We start from the raw sequence: 27748 nt of genomic DNA, 5'->3' as shown, positions 1-27748 counted from the left end.
GTCTCCTTTCTAATGACACTCCTTTGCCGATACTCTTAAAATTTCATTCAGAGTAAAAAGTAGAAGATATTTAAGCTTGACACCATCAATGACTCATAAAAATGTTCTGGTGGCTATAGATTATTTTTAAATTTATCACTGTACCTTAGGGATTTTTTGATAGGCTGCCCCCAAAAGCAATTAATTCTCAGTTTTAGGTGGTTTTATAATGCAAAATACCTTGATGGAAACAGAATTTGAAATAAATTTCCTTTGAATGTACCATTGAATTTGTGTTTAAATATCTCCAGAGGTTTTGTTTTGTTTTGTTTTTTAAAACACTGTGCCTAAACTATGTGTGTTCTTTTTCACCTCTCCTATCGATAGTCATTAAGAAATCCAAATACTTTTTTCCTGTTGAAATTTTACAACACTTCATAGACTGTTAAACATGGAACATCCTTGTGGGGACAAGAAATCGAATTTGCTCTTGAGAAGGTTTCCAACTAATTGATTTGTAGGACATTATAACATCGTCTAGCTGACAAGCTTTACAAATAGAAAAACTGGAGCTGAACTGAGAGGGTGCTTTTTTACTAACACATAAAAGGTGTCTTTCTGTCTTGTAGCCTTTGGATATAGGCATGTCAGTTTCACAGAGAAACTTTCACGTGGAGCTTTTTTATTTCTTTCTCTCCCGGTAGAACTGCATGTGGTAGCACATTGTTAAATCTTTCTCAAACAAAAGGATGTAGGGCTTCATTTTTGTTTTGCCTTTTTGGTATCTTACAGGAACTCCAGGATGGCATCGGGCAGCGGCAAACTGTTGTCAGGATATTGAATGCAACTGGGGAAGAAATAATTCAACAGTCCTCAAAAACAGATGCCAGTATTTTACAAGAAAAACTGGGAAGCCTGAATCTGCGGTGGCAGGAGGTCTGCAAACAGCTGGCAGAGAGGAAAAAGAGGTAGGACGATAGATAAAAATAGGAATTCTAAAATTTTAGCAGAGCTATTTAAGCTGTCTTCTAAAAAAGATTTTGTCAAAGATTGTAACCAGAGTGGGAGGCACCAAGGTTAAGAAGCGCCTCAACACTTAATCAGTAGCAATAATGATTTTTTTTTCTTTTTCTCATATACTGAAACATGTAGCTGTTGCGAGTGAAATAAGCAGTACCTTCCTGCTATTTTAAACTTCCAAATTCGTTGTAAATATCACTCACGGTTGGGGCGCCTGGGTGGCTCAGAAGGTTGAACTTGTGACTTCAGCTCAGGTCATGGTCTCATGGTTTGTGAGTTCAGGCCCCACATCTGGCTCTGTGCTGACAGCTCAGAACCTGGGGCCTGCTTTGGATTCTGTGTCTCCCTCTTTCTCTCCTCCTCCCTGTTCATGCTCTGTCTCCCTGTCTCTCAAACATAAACAAACATTTTTTAAACATTTAACAATAAATAAGTAAATAAATAAATAAATATCACCCGTGGTTGTTCAAATATGAATATCTTCAGTATATTCCAATCTTTTTTAATATTAATTTATTGATTTATTTTTGAGAGAGAGAGAGAGAGAGAGAGAGAGAGAGAGAATATGAATAGGGGAGGTGAACAGAGAAAGCAAGAGAGAATCCCAAGCAGGGTCAGCATGGAGGGCCACATGGGGCTCCAACCATGAACCATGGGATCCTGATTTGAGCCAAAATCAAGAGTTGGATACTTAACCGACTGAGCCACCCACGTGCCCCTGGTATATTCCAATCTTAACAAGCTGAGTTTTATTCATTTTAAAGAAGATGGAGAAAGGAAATTATAAATGACTGTTTTGTAGGAAAGAATGCTATCTGTCTACGCTTTTTAGCAGCTACGAATATGACTATGATGCTAAAAACCAAGATAGTGGTATTTACTTTTTAATTCCACTCCATTTGTTAGTACATGCTTGCAGAGACACTTGGGCCACAATAGTCAAACCCAAAGGGGAAAACAAAACCTCGGAAAGGTTATTGTTGAATTCAGTCACCTTTTAACTTTCTCTTGGAAGGTCCTGAAAGCACAGAAAAGCCAAATGTATGCTGCCACACTTGGAAGGCATACATATTTTTATAAATGGGATTTTGTATTATGTTTCCAGTTGTTGATGTTAATGTTGCCTGTTTCATAAGGGAGGACTTGGCCTTTATTTACCAAATGAGACTATTGTTATGAACAATGAAAACTCAGTTCTGTTGCCAAGCTCTTGCTTCCTACCTATCATCTACATAATAGGTGGATTTTAATATTCAGAAAGCTAGGGCCACACTTTGATGAACGTCTTTGGTGAGGATGTATTAGAAAGGTTTCAGAATTAGGTCCATTGTCTTTGCCCACCTCCTCTTGGAGCCTTTGCTCCTTTTGCATAATTCAGGAAGTAGATAGAATTCATATTCCTTTGCAAAAGGGATGCATTAGTTGACCTACACACACACACACACACACACACACACACACACACACACACACAAATCTTGATAAAGTTTAAAAAGAATAGTACTGTCTAAAAACATGGTTATTTTATATTTTGGTTTAGAAAATATTATAATTTTTATATAGATGGCATAAAATAAAGTTCTAAGCTTTGTGGTTAAACTGCTTCCTTGGGAAAATCATATGCTTTTTCCCCACATTGAAATCTCTCTGTTATACACACTACTATACCATTACTTGACTGATACATTTATGGGAGGAGCAGCTTTAAACCTGTATAATATTGGGGCGCCTGGGTGGCGCAGTCGGTTAAGCGTCCGACTTCAGCCAGGTCACGATCTCGCGGTCCGTGAGTTCGAGCCCCGCGTCGGGCTCTGGGCTGATGGCTCAGAGCCTGGAGCCTGTTTCCGATTCTGTGTCTCCCTCTCTCTCTGCCCCTCCCCCGTTCATGCTCTGTCTCTCTCTGTCCCCAAAATAAATAAACGTTGAAAAAAAATTAAAAAAAAAAAAAAAAAAAACATCCTGTATAATATCATTTCAGAACTAAAGTCAGTCCAGTCTAAAATAAGATGTTAACAAATGAAAATATTAAGGAAAATTGAATAACATGCTCTAAAAACGAATAACTTGAATTCATACAGTAGATTAAATGGATTGGAAGATTATTTTTTATTATATTTAAAGTATTGTTTCTCACTTTGTAGTGTCTCTAGCTCATGTATCATTTAAATATGTTAATATTTTTTCTGGTAACAAGTTTTTAAAAATTCAGTTGAAAAAATGATCTGTTACTGACTTCTAAATGAAAATCAGAACTTTTAAATAAAAATAGGGCAATATGCCTGTTACACTAAATAAGCTCTAAAATTGTAGATCCTTCTAAGTTTATAAGAAAGTAGTATATGCTGACTCTGTGGTGAAATATTACACAAATTGTAGGTTAATTACGGCTAGGGATTTGGCTAATTGGTTAGAAATCGTTCTCCCATTTAACCATTTTGACCTACATTAAATATTGCACTTTTGTGCTTTAAAAAGTCCAGATCAGCTTCCTGGAGTTTTTTTTTTTTTTTTCAATTCAGCTTTTAAAGTTGTCTACTTCACACTACATTTTAAAAATAAATGTTAGCATATTTAAATTTCCACTGAGATCAATTTTGCGGCATACTTCCTGACGATTTTTTATCGCTTAAATTTTGTAAAATGTAAAAAAGTAATAATATAGAAGTGCCTTTTCTACCAATACACTGACAACTATTTCCAAGCACCCAGTAGCAAATAAAGTAAAAAAAAGTAAAAAAAAAAAAAAATTTATAAAGACTACGTTAACCTAACAATTGTGGGAGAGTTGTACTCATGAAGCTATTATTAATCAGTGGCATGCTTTCAGTACAGTCCAAGCAGAAGTTAGCAGGAAATGGAAGTTAGGTATTGCACAGGTGAAAAATAAGATGACTATTCAAGTTCACAATGGCATTCTTAGGTTGCAATGGGCTTTTAAACGCAGCTGTTGGACATATTTCATGTTGCCTAGTTCAGGTACTCATATGAAAGAAAGTATACAATTTAAGCAAAAAAAAAAAAAAGTCTGCAAAAACTATCTGGAGCCTTACAGCTACATAATTGTAAACCCTTCTCTTGAAAATGCAAGATATCAGAAATACGAGCAGAAAATTCCCAGAACAAATTCACATATCAGTGGACGTCCATTGAGGTTAGTGTATTTTGGAATTAAATGAAGTATAGAATACAGTCAATTAAGTATACAATTTAAGATAGAAAATTCACTGTTGCCTCGATTATGTAGCAGAGGAACTGGATAACATCTATAGGTTTAAGCTGGAGAATATAATGAGTTTAACGATGGCTTAACCACCAAAGTGGTCTTTGTAAATGAAGACGCAAATGTAGATTTATCAGCCATAAAGGAAGTCATAGGTTATAACAAAGCAAACCTATAGATGAAGATTCTTAAGCCCAGGTCCATGGGTAGAATTCAAGGGGTGCCATGAGCTTGAATGGGAAAAATAAATACCTCTTTGTTTTTGCTAACCTGTAATGGAAATTGAGCATTCCCTTCCATTTTGAAGGAAGGTAACAAACCAGAGTAATACTAGCAGCACCTGTGAGATCACAGGTGTTTTTTAATATTTCAGTAGCGCTGTTATAGATGTCTCAAAGTATTGTTCATGGTTATCACTCTCCATAGCTACACTAGTTATCATATCTTCCACAAGATCTTATGAATGTGTTAATAAGAAACAAGCCCAAGTATTGCTATATCACAATTTTTTTTTCTAATAGTTTTATAGCTATATTTCAGTACAACTGACTTTCTTCAGAGTTCTGGGTGTGTTATATTCTGGACTTCAAACATTATTCTGAGAGGACTCCCAGGCTTCACCAGATTGCCAGAAGGATCCATGGCATAGGCGAAAAAAAAAGGATCTTATCTGTATCTAGCCAGCTGTTTATCTGCCCAGACCTCATTATCCTGTACTGTGGTTTCAGTCCTTTTGATGGTGGAGTCACTACCTTCCTACACTTTTTTTTTTTTTCCGGAATATTCCAGAAGATGTACCAGTCAAGGGAATGTGGGTAGGCAGGCCTTTAAACAATGGGTAGCTGACAACATAAGGAAATCCATTTCATTTAGAATAATACCAGTTGATAAAAGATGGAATGGAAGAGGGCTGCAAGGTGACGGGAAGTAGAATTTCTAAATGGAGGACTCTCTGAATCATAATCCATAGCAAAAAAAAATGACCTCAAGAATTTATCTCTCTTTTCCCTGTGGACAAATAAGGCATTTTTTCCACCATTGTAGAGATAAGGCAATTATTGTTCTAACAAATACTGAGGAATCAGAGTTTAATTTAAATATCACCTGATGGAATACATTGCCTGAAATCTTTGTTTTTCCAACTTTTTAATGAAAAATTAGAAGCATATAGAAAAATAGAAAAAGGTAGCATAAGGAATACCCATATACCCTCCTCTCCTTCTCCTAAATCCCTAGATTCAGGAGCTAACATCTTGTCATATATGTTTTTTCTCTCTGTCTCCCTACCTCCCCTATATGTGCCTTTATTTAATGTAGGGAATTCTGTCTGTCTCTCTCTCTCTCTCTCTCTCTCTCTCATACACACACACTTTTTTTGTTGTTGTTTTAACATTTGTAAGTTATAAACCCCCTTATACTGAACCCCTTGATACTTCACTATGCATTTCCTTAGAATAATGGCATGCCATCTTGCTTATCATGCTCAAGAAAATTAAAAATACCATATTATCCTGCCCATAACCAAATTGACCCACTGGTTCAAAAATGTCTTTCATATCATTCTTTGAGGTTTTTTTTCATACCAGTGTCCCATGATGTTTTATGTATTGCATTTGGTTTTTTAAGAGAGGGGGAAAAAACTTTTTCTTCTACCCTCTTGGTTTCAGTGTCTGGAAACTCCAAGTTAAATTGACAAAAGACACATTAATAGGAGAAAAGGCATGCACATTTTATTTGATGGTGGTGTTTTAATGTGGCATGAAGGGCTTCATAGAAAAGAACTGAAAATGCCAAAGAAGTGGTAGGCCTAATAGTTATATACCGTTTTAACAAAGAGTGATCAAATTGTAGCAAGGTGACGAGACAAAGGAAAGGCGTGTGGTTTTCTAGGGGGGATAGATTGCAGGAAGTCAAATATATGGGGAAACTAATGCAAGATAAGGATATTTCAGTAGTGAGTAGATTCAAGTCAGTGCTGCAGACTCCAGTGATAAAAAGTCTTCTGCTATTCCTGGTCCAGAAAGAGGAAGGAGAGTACCTTCGTGAAGGCCAGGGTATGCCCTGCCTTCAGACAGAAATACACAGGTTGGAGAGCTTTTCCTGTCTCTGCTGTTTCTCAGTTGCCTTCAGCCCCAAATAATCCTTACTCCAAAGTGACATATTGTGATTTCTTTCTTTTTACTGATATTAACATTTGGAAGAATTTTGTACAATATTGTCAAAAACAAAAACAAAACTCACCTTTCTGCATTTATCTGATTTTTTCCCCTTCATTGTGTGATTTAACTTGTTCTCTAGTCTCTGTATTTCTTTTAAACTGGAAGTTGGGTCTAGATGAGACTTGAAAAGATGCAGATCAAATGTTTTTGGCAAGAGTACTTCTTAAGAATACTTCATAAAAGAGGGAATGTACTTCAGACCCCATCGGGAGGTCATGGTATGAGGTAGTTCCCACTTGTAATGCTGCTAAGTTTGATTACTTGGTTTAGGTGGTGACCATCAGATCCTGAACTGTCAAGTGTCATCTTTTTAAATTAGTAAGTCATCTAATGGCTTCAATATCCTTTGATGGTCCTTCCCTGAGTCGCCACGTTAGGGTTGCATAATGGTGATTTTTCTGAATTCTGACATGATCCTACCAACTGATTTCTTCTATTTGAAAAGAAAAGCTTTCATTTGTCTCCTTGATGTCAGTACATATTTATGGATTCTTATTTATTCAATATGTTACAGTGAGTTACAGTTATTCCTCTTGTTGATGTTCTCACTGTTATTAAATCTGACCAGTGGGAGCTTGTCCAAGGTTCTGGCTTTAATGTTTCCATGCTCACCTTGTACTTTCCCTGCCCCAGGTTTGGAATCAACCAGTTGTCCAAGAGCGTCTGGTTTCTTTCGGTGGGGAATGGTATATCGAAACCAAAATGTGGGCAGTAACCCTTTCTGAAAGGAAGACGGGCAGTTTTCTGGCATGCAGTCCTAGGGGGAAATGTTTTCACACTGCTTTCAAAAGAACACAAAAATCCCTTTCAGTTCCGCCTCAAAGTTCAGAATAAGGCTAGTTGTACTTAAAAGCCCTTATTGTGAAAACTAGGGCTTCACTTTTTGTCATGTAAAATGTGTAACTTCTTACTCATTTCAGTGCTCCTACTTCTGATATTTTGAACCCAAGTTTACCTGCATATAATCTATGCCAGTTTGCCAAGCAAATTAATGGCGTAAATAAGCTAATGGGAGGCATTCCTAAATGTACTTAAGGGAAGAAATTGTTTTTTAAAGACCTGAGTTCATTGTTTGCATGCAAATGGATGCTGTTAATTAGAAATGAGCCTTATCTAATTCATTAAAGTAGGCCTAGTAGGACCTCTTCTTGAAAATCTCTATTAGCAATTCATATTACTCTATGCAGTCTTTGTGAGACAACTGTTTTCTCTTGGTTCGTCTTGGATCTTGTCTCCTGACTAATTCAGGCTCCCCTGATCCAAGTAGCCTTCAGTATAGTACCTTATTTCCTACAAAACGAAACCCTAACATTTTAATAAGATTCAGAAATCTCTTTACAGTGCATCCTATCTCTTCAGTGGACTCAGCATGCACGTGTGACACCAGTGCTGAAAGCCTTTTCACAAATTCACACTCTGCCCCCGGGATCTTGTCAGCCCTAACTCCAGTCTGTTTGCTCTCTTGAACTTCCCTGGTTTCTCACCACCAGTTTTGATACTGGTTCACTGCTGAGTCAGTCAGGAGTTTGCGGACTGAGTGCCCACGGGCAGAATCCGGCTTGAAAAGTATGCAGTGTCTTTACACAGGCATTGTTTTTGAAATAATTGTGAATATTTAAACATTGAGAGGCTTCGTATCTTCTAGAAAACAAGGACTCCTGTCTCCTTTTGAAAGTTAGATCTGGCTTTTAGGTGCTCATCCCCACATTCTCTCAAGGCACAGTCAACTGCATCTGAGTCAGAGATGTTTCAGACTTGCTACTCAAAATGTGGACATCATCTGGGAGGTGCTACGAAATGCAGGATCTGATGAATCATGGTCAGCATTTTAATAAGATTCCCATGCGACTGACATGTGCATTAAAGTTTGAGAAGCACTTGTTTGGGTAAACAGGCCTACTCTTCAGGTCGCAGCGCCTGTCCCACCTCAGTCGTTTACATTAACTGCTTTCCCATAGACATTTGACTTTATAATACTTCATATAGATGCTTATATAATGGTGGCAGTGGTGACGGCACTTAATGTTGCCAGATGTCGTTCCCAGTGTTTGACATAGCTCCAGTAATCTTCATTAACGACTCTGATATCCATCTTTACAGAAGGGCAATTGGGGCACAGATTGCTTTAGCTCTGACCTTGAGTGTTCTCTAAGATACACTTCCAGCGTTTGCCCACCCACCCCTCACTGAGCAAGCCCATTCCCTTAACTGGCCACGCTTTGCTGCAAGGGAATAGGACACAGAATCTGTTCTGACCTATCTTTCCAAACATCTTATCCATCATACTCATTATTTGCCGCTTGTGGCTCATGCATAAAATGACCTGAACTTTCTTGTCCTTCAGCTTTTGCAAAAACCATTTACTTTTTGAGATTGAACTGTTTTTCTCATAATCTTCTCTCAAAATCCTACTCATCTTCCAGAACCCACTGTCAGCGCAATTTCCTCAAGAAGTGTTACCTCCTGTCCTCAAGCAGAAGCAATCTGTTCTCTTAAGTTCTTCTTGCTCCTTTTTATAACACATTAGATTTTGTGTGTCTGTCATGCAACATACCCACATGTGTTTCATCTTACTTGGCAAGATTGAAAGCTTCATGAGGGCAAGACAGTACCTTAATCTCCTCTCTAGAGCCCACCGCACTTAGTGGAATATCTAGTACATTGTTGATAACCAGAAAACATTTTCTCAATTTAAGTTGTAAGATTTCTATATTCACATTGAAATTAAACTAGGATTATAAATCTCTACACTTGACATTGTTACATAGTTTAAAAATAGATGCACAGAGCCAGAATCATTTTTTACATGTTTTTATAATATTAGCACATTTCCGGGGCTCGTCTTTAGCTCTGGAAATTGGACTTGATCAATTCTAATCTGAAAGAAGTTGGGATAATAATTCATGTCTTAGGTATTCTCCAGAATTTAAACCTCTTAAGAGACAGATGACTTCAACTTCCGAAGCATTTCTATCAAAAAGAAGCTCTTTGATTCAAATAGTTTGTGCATTTGTTTGCATCATTTTTAGTGTATCACAACCAATAAATTCTAGGTGAAATTGTAAGAAATTAGCCTTGAAACTGGGTATTTTGTTTTCATCCAATCTATAAGCACAAGATGTTTTTCTTGCAATTCATATCATCAAAAAGCTATTTTTTAGACCGATCCAAGAGGATCATACAGATATCATTATCCACAGGTGTCTACGGAAAATCTGGTCTCTTCCCATCTGTTCTCTGATGACTCTTGAAAAGCTTTCAAGGACATTCATAATTCTTCATCAAAAGACTATGAAAAATTAGCTTCATAGTTAATCTTTTTATGTCATATTTTATTCTTTACTACTTGGCAAATGCTAGTGAAACTGACTAGCTGGAGCCAAACATGCTGTCGCATTGGCTGGTACTGACACCATCACTCTCTAAAGATGCACACGTGGACGTGCTTTATTCATGACCTTCTATGAACTTGTGTGGGCCTGGGGAGGTAGGAGGTAGAATTTGTTACGGAGGACCATCTCTGGGATGGGCCTTGAGGGATCACAGGAGTCAAATGAAGAATGGAGGGGTGGACATGCCAGAGAGAAAAAGTGACGTGAGTGAAATCAATACAACAAGAAGTGTGGGCTACATTGAAGGACTTCATAAGGTTTAGAATACAGAAGCTCTCTTAAGTCCCAATTTAAATGTACGCAGCTAATCATCCTGGGCTCTTCATTCTATATGTAAAATCAACTGCCCAGTTTTTATTCCGAAGTGAATGCTAGATATTAGTAACCTCTATATGTTCTTGAAAGTTTTTCGAGTAGCCTTAGCGGAAGCATGTACCTTGCCCCCCATAACTTGAGAATAACATTTCCAGGAGCCAACTGTATGTTGTTCTCAACGTGTTTAATACAAGTTATTCTTGCTTTTATAATTTTTCTTATTTAATTAAATATTATGCAAACTATTGAGATAGGAATGCAAAGAGAAATAATTTTGGTTTCTGTGAAAACTAAGTCACGTGCTTTGAAAGACTTGATCAAGATGACCAGGAAAAAAATGCTGTTCAATTAGATATAGATGAGGAAAGTATTTAAGATTGGGGGTAGAGGGTAGATATCACAAAAGTCAGGAAGAATTGTACATTTAGATACTTTCTAATCTCTCTAAGTCTTACTCTGAAGAAACCCAAACTAAAAGTCCTAGATGATAAAATGTGGGAGTGTTTTGTGCAAGAAAGAATGTGCTGAACTTGAGTTCCGTGCTGAACTTGATCCTTACTTCAGGAAAAGTCTTAGACCCCATCCCAAATGAGTGCTCAGATGAACATGTTCTAAAAGAAAAGGAAATGTTGAAATATTTGTAAACAACCTTACCTAATCTGTCCAATTTAATTTCCCCCCCCAAAACTACCTGTACACTAATCATAATCAAGTTTAATAAGAGGGTCTCTCTTGTGTGTCTAAAGTACAAAGCATGGTGTGATGTGAGTAGTCAAGATGGAGCAAGTCATAGAAGATTTGGTATCTCAAACCTTTTTCTGGGGTGGCATAGAAGGACCTTAGTAGGTTTCAAACAGTCAAGATTTGGAACCACATAGGTCCCTATGATAGTTGAGCTCAGGGTGAAATGAAGAGGTGAGGCTGGCAGCAGGGTGACTCAGGTAATTTTGTAGTCTTTGAAATTAAGGATGAGAAATGTCTGAGCAGAATAAAAGTCATAAAGATGTGACAGATTTAAGGTACTCAGTGGATGAAAATAAAATAACTTGGTAATTGACTAGATGAGATGGGGGTGATGAAGGGAGGGCTCTAGGGTGACCGCTTATCCACACGCCTAGGGCTTGGGGAACTGGCTGAATTGAATGCATTAGCTACGATAGGAAATACAAGGGTAAGAACCCAGATAGCAAAAGGGATGCAAATCGGACATACAGACTTCAACTTGGGGATGATGGGTTTGAGAAGCCTGTGGAACATCCAAAATAATGTGTTCAGAGAACACATATTTGGATGTATAAGTCTGAACATCAGGAGGAAGACAACGTTGCTGAACGCACTGAGCCTTTTTTTTTCTTTTCCTCAATGGAGAGGTGATAGCAATTCCCAGTGAACAAACTCGATGAGATCCCTTTATTAGTTCACTGACTTACTAGCTGGTAAACAAAACAGTTTCCAGGATACATATTAATAAGTGACACTGTGGAGAAGGACTTCAGGTATCATGAAGCCAGATGAGGACTAGTGGTAACTAATGAACTGAGGTAATATATGTGATCTCCACGGGGCACAGAATATTCCCCCTTAACTATCATAGATCAGAAGGGTTGGTGAACCAAATTTTGGGAATATGTCACGAAAACCCGTTGATTACAACAGGCAGGAAAATAAGCTCAAAGTTCCCATTTTCCTGATTACAGATCAGAAATGTCCCCATGATCCTATATATGTACGGGACACCCCGGTGAAAGAGAGGACGTCTACAAGCATATTTAAAGCATGGATACAGTGTCCAGTGAAACGTGAATGGTCACTATCTAGACAGATGGTACGGGAGACACTGGAACCTGAGAAATCAGTACAAAGCAGAGCAGGCCTCCTTGAGGTCCTGTAAATTCACTCTCCCTTTAAGGTTATCGCTATCTAAAATTTGTCTCTTGTCCATCTGTATAGCAGCTCCGCCTGGGAGCCCCCACTTTCTGAAAACAGGGCAGGGGCATCTTGCATTCTTTTCATTTTCCTTGTTGCTGAGGGAACTTGTATTATCTACCTTCAGAGGCTAGCCTGTGAGGCACAGGTGTATTACAAGCAATCATTTCCAAAGTACTTTTTTGTTAGAATTACAAACCTTCATACTACTAAAAAGGAACACAGTATCCATGGGTCAGTGGATTATCTTACTGCACAAAGGAAAACCCAAAGTCCTCAGATAAAAATGTGTTGATCACTTTGATTCCTTCCCTGGATTTAATATAATTAAAGGATGCTTTAGATGGGTGTGTGACTGTCTTCTTATGTTTTCTTTAACAAGTCCCTTCTCTTTTACTAATTCTCAATTGTGACAGTGTGGCTATTAGTATAAATCTAAAATTATCACAGTAAGCTGTTTTCCACATTGGTTAATAGGAGTTAAGATTTTTTTTTTCTCTACTATTATAAATATGTTTCTAAAACCCCTTTCTATAATGGAAAACACCCCGGGGCACCTTGGTGGTTCAGTCGGTTGAACGTCTCACTCTTGATTTCAGCTCAGGCCATGATCTCATGGTCCATGAGTTCAAGCCCCACATTGGGCTCTGCACTAACAGCGTGGAGCCTGCTTGGGATTTTCTCTCTCTTTCTCTGCCCCTCCCCTGCACATGCTCACTCTCTCTCTCTCTCTCTCTCAAAATATATAAATAAGCATTTTAAAAAAATAAATAAAAAATAAAATAAAATGGAAAACACCCTACATGTGTGAGCTGCTAATCAAATAATTTTTCACTTCCTATTATAATGGAGAATGTATAACTATCTCCTTGTTTTTAATAGAAGGCCTTATCTCTGATTTCACAGGAAGCTGGCCCCCATTGATTATTCTCTGACCCCCAAATGCACACAAGCCTAAGCGTATCCTCACCCTATCTCTCCTGTCTTGCTACCCCTGACCAAGTAAACATTTTTAGCTCCCAGATTAAAAAATAAATTACAAATATTCCTTTCATAATGTTCTCCACTGTACCTGTCAGAGTTCTTAGCTGTGAATAACAGAATCCAGCTCTGCTTCATATAAGCAGAAGTCAACTTTATAAGAGGGATAAAGACTTGATCCCATTGCCAAGGAGTAGAGTAGAATACCAACTCAAAAATGGGAAGAAACCAAAGGAGAGGTTCAGTTTCAGGAACTATACAGCCCAAGTCACACCTTGAGACTGCATGCTCTCATAGACCACGCCAGCTCTGCAGACGGGGTGAAGAATCCCGTTGGTAGTGAAAATAATTAGAAATGGTACCTTGGAGTTGTCACTTGTTCCAGATTCGCAAGCTGAACTTCCTCCATTTGATTCCTTACTGGTCTTGGAATTCCTCTCACATATGCAGGGTATGCAGATTCTGAGCAACCAAAGGTGAGAAGGGTCTCTTGCTTCGCTTTCCTAGTTATTATTCCCATTTAAATTCTTCTCTTCATAGTCACCAATGTTAAAATTGCATGTTCTCTATTATCTCATCTGGGTTGTTTGATTTTTTTTTTGTCTTAGTCTCCACCAGTACTCTGGAAATACCTTTGCCAAGACCATCAGTGATCTCTTATAGTTAAAGCCACTGGACAGATCTCAGTCCTCGTGTAGGCCACCTGGCATTAACTGATCACTTTCTATCTTAGCACTTTGTCCTACCTTGCCTTCTGTGTCATTAATTTCATCTGATTTTATTCCTACATTTCTTCATAATTCCCTTTTTAATTGCATTCCTTTCACCTGACCCTTAAGTCCTGATGTTTCTAAGTGGCCTTTCCTCAACCTTATCTTCTTAATCTCTATACTTTCCCTGGTTGTTACCCATGGCCACAGATGTTAGCTCTCCCTGTATCAATTAGAATCAAATCCAGAGGTGAACAAAAATAAATATAGTGCTTGAAATAAGATAGAAATGGATCCCTCTATCCTGTGTAAAAGTAATCTGCAACTAGGCAGGCTGGCACCGTTGCTCTGTGATGTCAGAGACAAAGGTTCCTTCTGTCTCAGAAATCTGCCGTCCCATGGCGAGGCCCTTATCTTCATGATCCAAGATGACTGTTAGCTCTCCAGATATCACATCTGCTTTTCAGGCTGCGGGCTTTTAGGGGACTACACAACACTCTTGGCTTACATCGTATTAGCCAGCATTGATTCTCATGACCACATTCTTTGAGCTGGGCAGCTAAACATTGGGTTTCTGTTATAGAGAAGAAGAGAAGAATGGGTCATAGAGTATGCAGATGAGTAGTCTGTGGCATAATCACTTATTTTATGTTGGATCCTGAACGTAATGTTCACCTCAATATGTGTTTCCAGATTACACCTACAAATTTAGCCTCTAATCAGGCATTTCCTCTTCGATATCTGGAAGCCACCTCAAAAATCACTATATCCAACACTGAATATATTCTGTTCTTTCAAGAATCTACTGTGAGTGCAGCCTCCATCTATGCACTTGCCCAAGCTAGACACTTGGAAGTTACAAGAGTTAATATTAATAATGCTCAGTTTTGCGTGCTTATGCTACAGAATGGTCTTTAAGAGTTTTACAGAGGTTTCCCCCCTTAATCGTCACAACTCAGCTTTAAAGATCTTTTGTGTTCATCCTCTCACCTGGCTGTGACATGGTAAGCAACGGATGGAAAGCGGTTTTCTTAGGTCCATTTTACAAGTTATCAAATTGCAGCTCAAAAAGATGAAGATTGTTGGCCAAGGCTAATCAAAGTTATGGAAAGATTAAGAACTAAGTATCAGTGATTCTGACCCCAAACCCATGCCTTTTCCATTATGATCATTGTTACCTAAGTAAACAAAACGATGGATAAGGATAGCAGGGACAAGACAAACGAATGAGTGTTCCCCACTACCTGGATTGCCTCTCCCTCAGCCAATTCATGAGACCGGAGGCAGTATTTTCCCAGATTTGTGCTTCCTCCAGTATCTAAAGATAATGCTCTCTTTGATGTATTATGAATTTTTAATGAGGTAGGATTTGGATAATTAGTAAAGAAGGAAGGCTAGAGAAGACTAAGGCAAAGTAGCTAAAGAGGCAGAGTTGGTCTGCAAAATAAAAAGGGTAAGAGAATCCTTGAATACGTATTTCGCTTGTGGCGTTTCAGAACTTGCAAGATTCTGAAGCAGTTGATAGAAATGAAAAGAAATGAAAATTCTCGAACTTCCTGTTGTTGAACATATTGTTGCCCATTATGAATCAAGAAGTGTGAATTAAGATGAGAATTATTGTTCAGCAGTCTTTTGTTGCTAGAGTTGGCTTTTGTGGATGTAGCTCAGTGGAGAGTATAGGTCATATTTTTGTTAGGTTTACGTGTGAGCACCAAACTCTCCCCTTATGAATCAATAGATGATTTTTTTTAATGATCAGAGCGTAACCATGACAAAAATAGCTTGTTTTCTGATCTGTTTGGTATTTTCTTGCCAATTAACCTTTCTGCTGGACGGTGGAAACTAAGTAATTAGGGCTGGAGAGTGGCCAGTTACATAAACCTGCTAAGAAAATGCTGGGCAGTAATCCCCGATGCTCCTACTTGTGTTTGTTTCCTTTGGAAGTAAATAGTACTTTTGTGTTTATCTTTTTACTTTGCTTTTTTGTTTGGCAAGATACTTACCTAAACTATATGAGCCTCATTTTACTCATTAGAAAAATAAGAAGATAGTGCATATCTTGTAGAATTGCTGCAATGGTAAGTGATAATGTAAATAAATTGGGTATTCCTGTGCCTGACATTTGAGTAGGGCTTAAAAATCCGTTTCTGGGAAAAGGACTTCTGGGATAGTGAAGTGAGTAGCTCAACACATCTACTTCCCAAAACAACAATAAAACTGGACAAAATATTTCATGATTCTGGAGATCAAAGGCATTTTGGAAATGCAAATCAAATCAAATGCAAAATCAAAAGCAATTGGAAAGCTATTATTTATGGAAAACTTATAAACTTTGAAACAGAACAGTGGAAATCTGTGGTGTTTTTGTCTAGCTGTTTCCACTCCACGCTCCCAGCTTGGTCAGCATAGTTGTTACATCGAGGTAGTATAACACATGAAAGCCAGCAGCTTTGCTGCCCAAGGGGCTGGCTTTATGTGAAGCCAAACGTATAAAACCCCATGCCCAGAAGCACAGGGACAGTAGACACGTAGGTGGCAAATGAATGAGCCATCTAGCGACTTAGCTGTCCTAAAGTGGCCATCTTGATTAGGGCAAACAATTGAATGGAAAACTAGCCAAACATTTAATTTTTCAGGGATTGATGAAAAATGAGACTGTCATAAAGGGCTGGACAATCTCCATATATCTGCTGTAGGATGACTTCAAAGCTGAACTTTGAATAAATTCCCCAACCTACATACAGACCCAGTGACAAAAATTGGAACTTTTACTGACTCCAACTGTTTGAGTTCAACTCTTGACCTCATTGCCTAATGACAACTAAGTTCTCCTGGTCTCCAGGAAGCTAGGCGTATTTTTTTTTTCTAAACAGAGAAGGGATGTCTGCAGTCACACACTAGGGGGAAACATTCCACGGATATTGCCTAGGTAAGTTATTAAAGCCCTAATAACAACAACACTGATGTGGAGGGGAATCTGGAGCTCCTTCAATATATTAAAATGTTGAATTTTTCTAGAAAAATAGTGGTACATGCAAAGAAACAGGGAATTATGTATTATACTTGGGGAGAAAAAGCAAGCAACAGAAATTGTCTCTGAGTTGGTCCAGATGTTAGACTTATCAGATAGAGACTTCAAAGCTCCTACTATGAATACTTTTAGGAACTTAAAGAAAATCGTGTTTAAATAATGAAAGTATGATGACAAGGGCATAAATAGAGACTATCAACAGAGTTCCACATTATAAGAAAAATAAAATTCTGGGATTGAAAAGTACCATTTTAAAAATTGGGGTACCTTAGTGGTTCAGTCAGTTAAGTGTCCGACTTGGGCTCAGGTGATGATCTCACGGTTTATGAGCGTGAGCATCATGTCAGGCTCTGCACTGACAGCTCAGAGCCTGCTTCAGATTCTTGGTCTCCCTCTCCCTCTGCCTCTCTGTCTGTCTCTCAAAAAGAAATACATAAACAATAAGCAAACAAATAAATCCATCCAAAATGGCTCAAGAGCAAATTCAAGATGGGAGAAGAAAGAATCTGTAAACTTGAAGATAAATAGAATTGTCCAATCTGCAGAACAAAGTGAAAAAAGAGTGGGGAAAAAAATGACCAGAAACTCAGAACGGTAAGAAAACACCAAGTGTATCAATGTAGATCCCAGAAAGAAAAGAAGGATATAGGAGCAGAAAAATTATTTGAAGATGTAATGGTCATACTTTTCGTAAATGCAGTGAAGTTGAACAAACCCCAAGCAAAATAGACTCAAAGGGACAAATGCTCAGAGACATCAGGGTCATGCTATTAAAATACAACCACGAATGTAAAAATCTTGAAAACAGTCAAAGAAAAATGACTCCTTCCATACAGGAAGCATGACTTGATTAGCAGATAACTTCTTAATATTAACAATGAAGCCCAGAGTCAGTGTGTTGATCTAGTCAAAGCGCTGAAGGGAAAAAAAAAAAAACTGTCAACCAAGAATTTTAGATAAAGTAGAACCATTGTTTAGAAATGAAAATGAATAGAGACTTTCTCAAAAAATCAGGATATTTCTTTCTCGTTGTCCTGACTCTCGAGAAAAAAAAATGAAAGGAACTCCTTCAGGCTGAAAGCAGTGATATTATTCAGTAACTCAAATGTACGTGAACAAATGAGAAGCAACAGAATTAGTAAATATGCATGGAAATATAAAAGACTGTACAAACATAGATGTATATAGGCTTTTCTTTCAGGCATATTTTTGCATAAAACAATTTTATCGCCGTATTTTTGTGTCATTATGTATAGATACAATGAACATGATGACAAATAGCACAAAGGAGGAGGAAAAATGGAGCTTATCAGAGCAAAGTTTCTATACTTTGCCAGAATTAGTTTTTTTTCTGGCTTTATTGAGGTTTGCTTGACAAATTGTGCATATTTAAGATGCAAAATGTGATATTTTCTTACAAGTATACCTCGTGTACTCGTTAGGACAATTGAGCTAATTAACATATCTGTCACCTCCTGTAGGTACCATTTGTCTACGTGTGGTGAAAACACTTAACATCTACTCTTAGCAAATTTTGAGTTTGGAATACATTATTATTAACTATGGTTATCATGCTGTACGTTAGATCCCCCCAACCCACTCATCTTATTACTGAAACTTTATACGCAGTTACCACCATCTCCCCATTTCCCTCACCCGCCGCCCTTGACAACCATCATTCTTCTCCCTGTTTCTCTGAATTCGACGTTCTTTCAGATTCTACATACAAATGAGATCATACAATATTCGTCTTCCTGTGTCTGACTCATTTCGCTTACCACAGTGTCCTAAGTACATTCACAGTAGCACAAATGGAAGAATTTCTCTCAAGGGTGAATAATATTCCATTGTGTGTGTGTGTGTGTGTGTGTGTGTGTGTGTGTGTGTGTGTGTCATACTGTCTTTGTCCATTCATCCACTGATGAACGCTTAAGTTGCTTCTGTATTTTGGTTACCGTGAATAATACTGCAGTGAATATGAGAGTGCAGATATTTCTTCAAGACAGTGATTTCATTTCCTTTGGATCAATACCCAGAAGTGGGATTACTGAATCATATGCTAGTTCTATTTTTAACCTTTTGAGGAACATCCATAGTGTTTTCCATAGTAAATGTACTAATTTATATTCCCTCCAACAGTGTACGAGAGTTCCCTTTTCTTCATATGCCTGCCAATATTTGTAATCTCTTGGGTTTTTTTTTTTTTTTTTGATGATAGCCAATCAAATGGGAGTAAGTTACATTAGTAGATCAGAAGTTTACTATGATAAATAGAGATGTGTTTGTAAACTTTAGATCAACCCCTAGGAAATTAACCTTATGGTTTAAAAGTAAACAGAGGAATTAGATTTGTATACCAAAAATAACTATTTAACAAAAGAATGTGGTAAACACCGTGAGACATATAAAAAGATAGGAGACGGGGTACCTGGGTGGCTCAGTTGATTAAATGTCTGACTTCAGCTCAGGTCATGATCTCGCGGTTCATGGGTTCAAGCCTCGCATTGGACTTGGCTGACGGCTCGGGGCCTGGAGCCTGCTTCAGATTCTGTGTTCCGCCGGCCCCGGGCCCCTCCCCTGCTCATACCCTGCCTGTCTGTCTCTCTCTCTCTCTCTGAAACATAAATGAACATTAAAAAATTAAAAACAAAGACATGAGACAAATAAAAAAGAGCAAAATAGCGATTTAAATAGAACTACACCAATAGCCACATTAAATGTGAAGATATTAAGCATTCCAATTAAGATCTTTCACGCTGGATTTTTTAAAAGAACTAACTATATTCTGTCTAAAAAAAATGCTTCAGAGCCAAAGACACATACACTTTGAAAGTAAAAAAAAAAAAAAAATGGAGAAAGATATATAGATAGTATCCATAAGAAAAATAAAATGGTGATACTAATGCCAGATAGACTTCAAGGTAAAACATGTTACTAGTGCTAAAAAAGGACATTTGTGATTACAAAATGGTCACTTCATCGGAAGACATAACCACAAACCCCACAATTTATGATGCAGAAATTAACAGAATGCAAATGTGAAATAAACAATTAAACAACAATTATTAGAGATTTAATACCTCAGTCTCAATATTTGGTCAACCAATTGGACAGAAAATCAGCAATGATATAGAAGACCAACTCAATCAACTAACTTGATCTGACATTTATAGAATACTCCACCAAAGGACAGAATACATATTCTTTTCTGCATTTTAATTGAGGTATACTTAATATACAGTGTTATATTAGTTTCGGGTGTACAATAGAATGATTCAACAATTCTATCCATTACTCAGTGCTCATCACGAGAAGTGTACTCTTAATCCCCTTTATCTATTTCATTCATCTCCCTAGCCCACCTCCCCTCTGGCAACCACCAGTTTGGTTTTTATATTTAAGAGTCTACTTGTTTCAAAATACCTTTTCTTTGAAAGTGCCCATGGCATATTCTCAAGGATAGATCATATGGTAGGTCACAAAACAAATCGCAGTTAATTTTAAAGGATTGAATTCATTAAAATCATATTGTGTTAACATATCAGAATTAAGTTAGAATGTAACAACGGAAGGAAATCTGGGAGATACCAAACTATTTGGAAATTAAACAACACCTAAATAATCCATGAATCAAAAGAGATATCACAAGGGGAATTAGAAAATATAAAAGCACATGTCAACATTTATGGTACACGGTTAAAACAGTGTTCATAGGAAAATTTAAAACTTTAAACACTTATGTTAGAAAAAGTTAAAATTCTCAAATCAGTAACTCAAGCTTTTACCTTAAGAAACTAGAAAAAAAATAGCAATCTAAATCCAAAGGAAATAATGATGACTAGAGCAGAAATTCATAAAATAATAAAGAAGAATAGAGAGAATCAATGAAAACTAATATTAATGTTTGGAAAAATTTTGAAAATGGCAAAGCTTTAGTTAGATTGACCAAGAAAAAAAAAAAAGAAGTCTAAAGTTACCAAAATTATCAAGGAAAGAGAGGACATCACTACCAACCCTATTGAAGCTAGGACTAGAAGGTAGTCCTATAAACAACTTTATACCACAATTTCTCCAAATTACACAAAATGGTAAAAACCCTAGAAAGATATAAATTACTAAAATAGATTCAAAAAAAGTAGAAAATCTGAATAGACCGAATACAAGTACAGAAACTAAATTAGTGATTGTAAATCTTCTGACAAAAGAAGCCTCATTAGAGATGATTTACTCATGACCTTTCAAAAAAAAATCTCTTTTAAATACCAATCCATCACAAATCCTTTCGGAAAAAAAGCAGAGGAGGGAACTTCCAATTCATTCTATAACACCAGCATTACTCTGATCTAAACTATACAAAGATATTATAATAAAAAATTAATAGAACAACGTCCCTCATAAACATAAACACAAAATTTCTTAACAAAAATTTAGGAAACTGAATCCAGAGTATGTGAAAAAGATTACATACCATGTGAAGGGGCTCCTGGGTGGCTCAGTTGGTTGAGTGCCTGACTCATGATTTCGGAGCAGGTCATGATCCCAGGCTCATGGGATCGAGCCATGTGCCAGGCTCCTTGTTGAGACATGGAGCCTGCTTAAGATTCATTCTCCCTCTCTCTCCGTCTCTCGCTCTCTTGCTCTCTCGCTCTCTCGCTCTCGCTTTCTCTCTCTCCCTCTGCCTCTTTCCCACTCTCTGCCACTTAAGCATGCTTTCACTCTCTCTCTCTTTCTAAAAGAAAAGAAAAAAAGATTACATGCCATGTGACATTTATTCCAGGAATGCAAAGTTGGTTTAACATCAAAAATAATTATTGTAGCATACCATAAGGGCAAAAACCAAATGATCATGTAAATGGATGTAGAAAAAGCATTTGGTAAAACCTAACACCTAGTTATGCTACAAATTTTCAGGAAATAAGAAAGCTTCCTTAACATGGTAAAGGTCGTGTATGAAATACCAATGGCTAACTAACCTCATTCATAGTGGTGAAAGGGTGAATATTTTCACCTTCAGGTCAAGAATAAGACAAAGATACCTACCTTTAATATGTCAACATTCAACACTGTACTGGAGTTTAAATCAAAGAAAGAAGGAGGAAGGCAGGAAGGTGTAGCAATGGGACACCGAACTCTCTATGTTTACTAAAAGCCATTAAATTATACACCTACCATAGGTGAGCTTTATGGTATATAAATTTATACTTGAATAAACCTGAAAAAAGAAATGGTTGAGAATGAGAAAATAGAGAATCAACACATTTGGCAATAAACTCGTAATTGTTGAATCTTGATTACAGATAATCCGAGCTCATCATGCTACTATACTTTCGTGTATGCTTGAACTTTCTCAATGTGTTTTTAAAAAACCTCTGCCTGCATGTCCCTTGTTCTCCAGCGCAATTTAGGCATGGTTCTTTTTGCTTTTCTCTTTGAGAGTGTAATCTAATTTTCCCCTAATAAGTGTGTAACACAAGTGTCATATATGTAATAGTTTCTGCCTATTGGCCTTTCTATTTCTACTCAAGTTTGCATTATACTTTGCTTTTTGAGTCATACACTGACGAAATGACGTGGCATTTGCTTAGAAACCATTCACTGTCTCTAGAGAATACAACACTCTCCTATATTCAGCAGGAAAGTGATGTCAGTCGGCTCCCAGTGAAGAGAAAGAAACTATCCTCAGTCTTCATGAACCTACAAATAATTGTTTTCAGTGTTATGTCAGTCTGCCGTCTGTCCTAAAACCAGATCTAAGAACAAGGAAACATATTTTAGTTCACAGTGTATTGACTCTGTCATAGGTGACTAAGTCTATTTAAAAAAAAAATCTTTAGAGTTCTCATTTGGATTCTACTATTTTTAAAGGTGTGCTTAGGTTAATTTAAACAGTCTACTTTGTGGGTCAAAGCTAATCTTAAACTATCTACTAGGTAGACTTACTAAGTTCCTCTGTACCCTATACAAAATATTTAATGAGTTTAATCACTGATGGGGAAAGTAGAATAAATAATGCACTAATGAATTTTATTCGTGATCAAATTTCAATACCCAGAGGTAATTCAGCAAAAGTTATATTTATACAGACTATTTAACTACGTACTTTTATTGTATATACCTAATGACAAATATGTTATTCTAAAAATAAGTAGAAACATGCCATACCTCTACTTAGAAACCTTTAGTGGTTCTCTTGTACCACAGAAGGAATGTTTTAACCTCTGCAGGCATGTGGGGCTTGCAGAACAAGACCCAAAGCTACCTTTCTAGTACTTTGTCTCACCACTCCCCTTCCACATTGCTTCACTATGAAAACGTGAACTAGGCCACGCGCTTTTACATCACTGTGCCTTTGTCAATGCTGATCCTCTTTCTACAATGCCTTCCCCCTTCTTCATCTAATGAGCATATTTTCTGGGCTCCTGGGAACTTACTCCTCCCTTTGAATTCCTAGGACCCTTAGTAGACAGTTTCCCATTGAATGTAACATAAAATTCAAACTCTTTCCGTGACCTCCTGGCCCCTGCTCCTCCCTCTGGCCTGATCTTCCGCTCTCCACCTTGCTCACCGCATTTCATTTGCGGTGACCTACTTTCAGTTCCTCTGAATCTCTCTGTATGTACCGCCTGAAGGATGTTGATTTCTCTGCGTGGAAGCTATTCCCCTACACTTCATCTAGGCATATTTACACCTATTTCATGGTTAAGCTTCAATGTCAGTGACTCACAGGGGCTCATTTTTAAAACGACCACACCGTCCTCAGTCCACCGTTCTCCTTAGGAAAAGGTGACATTCCAACCTACCGTTTGCAAGTACATTCACTCTTTGACCACGTACCTACATAGAAGAAACCAAGAGTTCAGTTAAGTCCTGTGGAAAAATTCGAAATGTTAAGGGTATTGGAGGAGGATTATTCTTTTCTCTGGTTTGCCAGCATTTTCAACAATGTCTCTCTGTTCGACCGTGTTTGACACTAAAACTGAGAAATGTTTATATAATTTATTTATTCGCCAAAAATTATAATAGCTCATTCCATGTTAATATAGGTAACATATGTTTTATGATTAAGAACCATTTTCTACAACAACAAAGAGTGTGAGAAGAGTGACATTGTTTTACATTTCTGAATAGCGCTTTCGTTTTTACCTTAAGAGAGCTGATGATTCTGGGGCACCTGGGTGGCTCAGTCGGTTAAGCATCCAACTCTTGATTTCTGCTCAGGTCACGATCTCATGGTTTGTGAGTTCACGCCCCAAGCTTGGTTCTGCACTGGCAGCGTAGAGCCTGCTTGGAATTCTCTCTCTCTCTCACCCTCTCTCTGCCCCTCCCCAGCTCACTTCCTCTCTCTCTCTCTCTCTCTCAAAATAAATAAATACACATTACATTTTTTTAAAAAGATAGCTGATTCTGATATCCGCTTCTACATTGTGTTTCCATATCACTTATAATATAGCCTCTGGAAAACTCATAAGAGAAAGGAAGAGAAAAAGGGAAAATGGTATAGTATTATTATGAAAATAGTTTTGACCTCAAAGGCCCCCCAAAAGTATCTCAAGGACCCAGAGGTTCCCAGACTGCGCTTCAGGATCTGCTCTTTGAGGGAATAAAACTATTTTCGTACCTCCTATGGCTGTATTCTTTGAAAGTATAATAAGAACTTACCTGGAGTTGTGGGAAGATTTTAAATAAATCAAATGGAAATACCCTTTACCTTTTTTTCTCCAGGATGAAAGCGGTGAGATAAATATGTCCTTTTCCTCTGTATAAGGAAGTTTGGTCTTCCTTGTCTATCTAATGCATTTTGGTGGGGGTGAAAATTACAAGTACCCTGAGGAATTCAAATACAGGCACCGTAATAAAAATCACCACAAAATCCACAGAAAAAGACTGACTGACAAAGAAAGGATGTAAAACGATAGACGTGATAAAGTTGGTTTGAGATTAGGAAGAAAGAGAAAAATAATGAAAGAAATTCAAATAACGTGAAAGCAACGAATAGGAAAAAGAGGAAGAGGCCCAGATCTTTCTGTTTTTCCATGTTTGATTCCAAGCTAAGTAAACATAGCTTCTCATACTGAGAAACTTTAGTAAATTTAAACAGAATAAATATATGTAATTAGATATAATGTCTAGTTTTCCTTTTAGCCATCCTCTTGTTATGGACCATGGAACACTACTTGTGTAAAATGTTCCTAATGATTTCAAAGGGTGAAGGAGCATTTTAATAGCCATGCACATTTTCATGAACACACACATAATGGGACTAAAAAGGTAATACCAGTTTGCTTACATCAGATTTCTCATACCTTTAATTCCCTAGTATGTGTCTAAGAAATGGATTTAGTATCTAGCAGATATCAGCAAACTTCTGTACGATGCCAAGTAGTAAATGCCTTTGGCTTTGTGAGCCGTCCAGTCTCTGTTACAACTACTCAGCTCTGCCACTGTGGTGTGAACACAGTCATAGACGATACACAAATGAATGAATGTGGCTATGTTCCAATAAAACTTTATTTTCAAACACAGGGACGCCGGGTGGTTCAGTTGGTTAAGCCTCTGACTCTTGGTTTCCTCTCGGGTCATGATCTCACGGTTCAAGAGTTCAGACCCCACATAGGGCTCTACACTGGCAATGCGGAGCCTGCTTGGGATTTTCTCTCTCTCCCTCTCTCTGCCCCTCCCCCACTCACACTGCGTCTCGCTCTCTTTCTCTCTCAAAATAAATAAATAAGCTTTATAAAAAAGAACTTTATTTTCAAAAACAGGTGGTGGGCAGGCTTTAGCTGATTGGGCCATAGTTTAGAAACCCCAAGAATGCAGCTTTCACCGATTTAATTTAATTTTGCACAGAACTTGTCTTCCGTAACACATACTTTATTTTTCATGGAGATTCTCCGAAGAATAATGCAAATAATGTTATTATTCTCAAATCCACATTTATGATGCTATCATTCTGAGATACTGAATTTAAGATCGGAACAAATACTACGTACCAGGTACTGAGAATAGAGTGTGATTGCAGTATAGTGCCTGTCCTTATGGTGCTTGTAATATATTGACAGACATAGGAAATTACAACATACCCTATGATGGAAACGGGATGAAGACCTATGGGACTGTATAACAGGGCCCATAGTTAGACTTGATTGGGATGGGAGTGATAATTAATTAAGAAAAGCTTCCTAGAGAACGTGATGGCTAACCTGAGATTGGAAGGATAACTAGAAGCCACCTAGATCAAGACATGGGGAAGTGAATCCCAGACAGAAGGAGCAAGAGTACGCTAAGGCCAGACTTGAACACAGTTCTGGATTTCAAGGAAGCGTAGGTTCAGTGGATTATGGAACGTAAAGAAAGACGAAGAGAAGTAAGTAGGCATCACGTCCTGAAGAGCTTTTTGATCCCTGTTAAAGCAGCTGGATTTTACCCCGTTAACCCTAGGGAGTTACTGAAAGTGTGAGAGTATAATCAGAGACATAGTCTGAGAAAGATGATTCCTTCAGAATGTCAAGAATGGATACGAAGACGGCAACGAGGCAGGCAGAACCCCATCACGATACAGCCTCAGTCATCCAGACAGAGAGGCTAGAAGAAGGAGTCATCGGCAGGGAGAAAGGAGCGAAGTGGGCAAATGCGAGAGAGCCATCTTGCATGGAATTGTGAGAACACATTTATTGATACACTCTGGGAGTGAGAGAGAGGAAAGAATCAAGGATGCCTCAGATGTCTAGCCTGAGAGACTAGGAGCTGGCAGATACATCCGTGGAGGCTGACGGAGAAGCTGCCTTGGGAGGGAAGATGACGGTATGTGGGAAGAGAAGAACCTGGCTGTGATTGAAAGCAGAAACACTGAGGCCATTCACTTTTCACTGCATCTTCCACCGCATGGCAATGGCTTTGTTACAGGCTCTGCTAATGAATTCTGTCACTCTGCCTCTGACAGATGGAGGGCCAAAATATCCTCAGCGTTCTTCTAAATCAATTCCAGCACCTGTGTAGACAGCATACAACAAAAATACAGACATTCTGGGATTCAGTTAGTCCATTGGACCTATTCAAGTAGGATTGGAGAACAGAGTTCTATCTGGCACCCCCCAAAAAGATTATTTTATTATTTCTTTTTATCTAAGAACTGAGTTTGATGGGGAATATGAATTATGACAGGCCTGGGATTCTCAGTAGAATCTATTTAGATGTAACTGTTTGGTCTGATCTCCCTACTACTCTCCCCCTCTCTCATTCCATTGCAAATTTTTTTTTTTTTTTTTTCACTTCTTTGTTGTTCTGGGAATATTCTGATCACATTCCTGCCTCAGGACCTTTGTATTTCTTTTCTTTTCTCTTCTTTCCTTTTCTTTTCTTTTTTCTCAGAGTGCTCTCCCCCCATTATTTGCATGGCTTACTCCCTCACTTTTTTATCATCTAATTTAATTCAAGCTGCTACCTGAAAAAGAAGCTCCTTATTTCAGTGGCTTAACACAGTGCAAACGTGTCACTCATGCAAACTTCACCAAGGTGTTTTTGATCAGCCCATCGCGCCCTTCCAAATTGTGAATCCAAGACCCAAGCTACTTTGCTTTTGTGGCTCTGGGATGGTTAACATGTGGCTTTAGAAGGAGGAATAATGAAGAATATCACATGTGTAGGGGTTAAGTTCTGAGCCGGCCCTGGAATCAGTGTACATCAATTTTGCTCACATTCCGTTGCTAGCATTCAGTTACGTAGCCATACCCAGTGGCAAGGGAGGGTGGAAATGACAGCTCGCTTTGTGGTGAAGGGAGGGGGGGGATCAGATTTTTTTGATGAGCAGATTGCCATTCTCTACCATGATGATTTTACTCAAATAACTCTTTTCAATGAAGTTTTCTCTGATCAATAGAACATTGTAAAACCACCCTCCAACTTTAATTGGGATTCCTTTTCTTCCAGGCTTCATTTTTTTTTTTTTTTTTTTTTTT

The 27748-nt window shown here is 37.9% G+C and overlaps 1 protein-coding gene across 1 annotated transcript in view; it reads left to right on the top strand.

Annotated features, from left to right (window-relative positions):
- Positions 1-27748, top strand: part of DMD (dystrophin) — a 2039083-nt gene that overhangs the window by 1206116 nt on the left and 805219 nt on the right. Inside the window, exon 45 of the mRNA XM_040468816.1 lies at positions 772-947. Coding sequence (XP_040324750.1) covers positions 772-947 — 176 coding nt within the window. The remainder of the gene's footprint in view (positions 1-771; positions 948-27748) is intronic.

The sequence above is a fragment of the Herpailurus yagouaroundi genome, unplaced genomic scaffold (genome assembly GCF_014898765.1).
Source record: "Herpailurus yagouaroundi ecotype Mexico unplaced genomic scaffold, PumYag 67793, whole genome shotgun sequence".
Lineage (NCBI taxonomy): Eukaryota > Metazoa > Chordata > Mammalia > Carnivora > Felidae > Herpailurus > Herpailurus yagouaroundi.
This window is presented reverse-complemented; position numbering and strand designations above follow the sequence as displayed.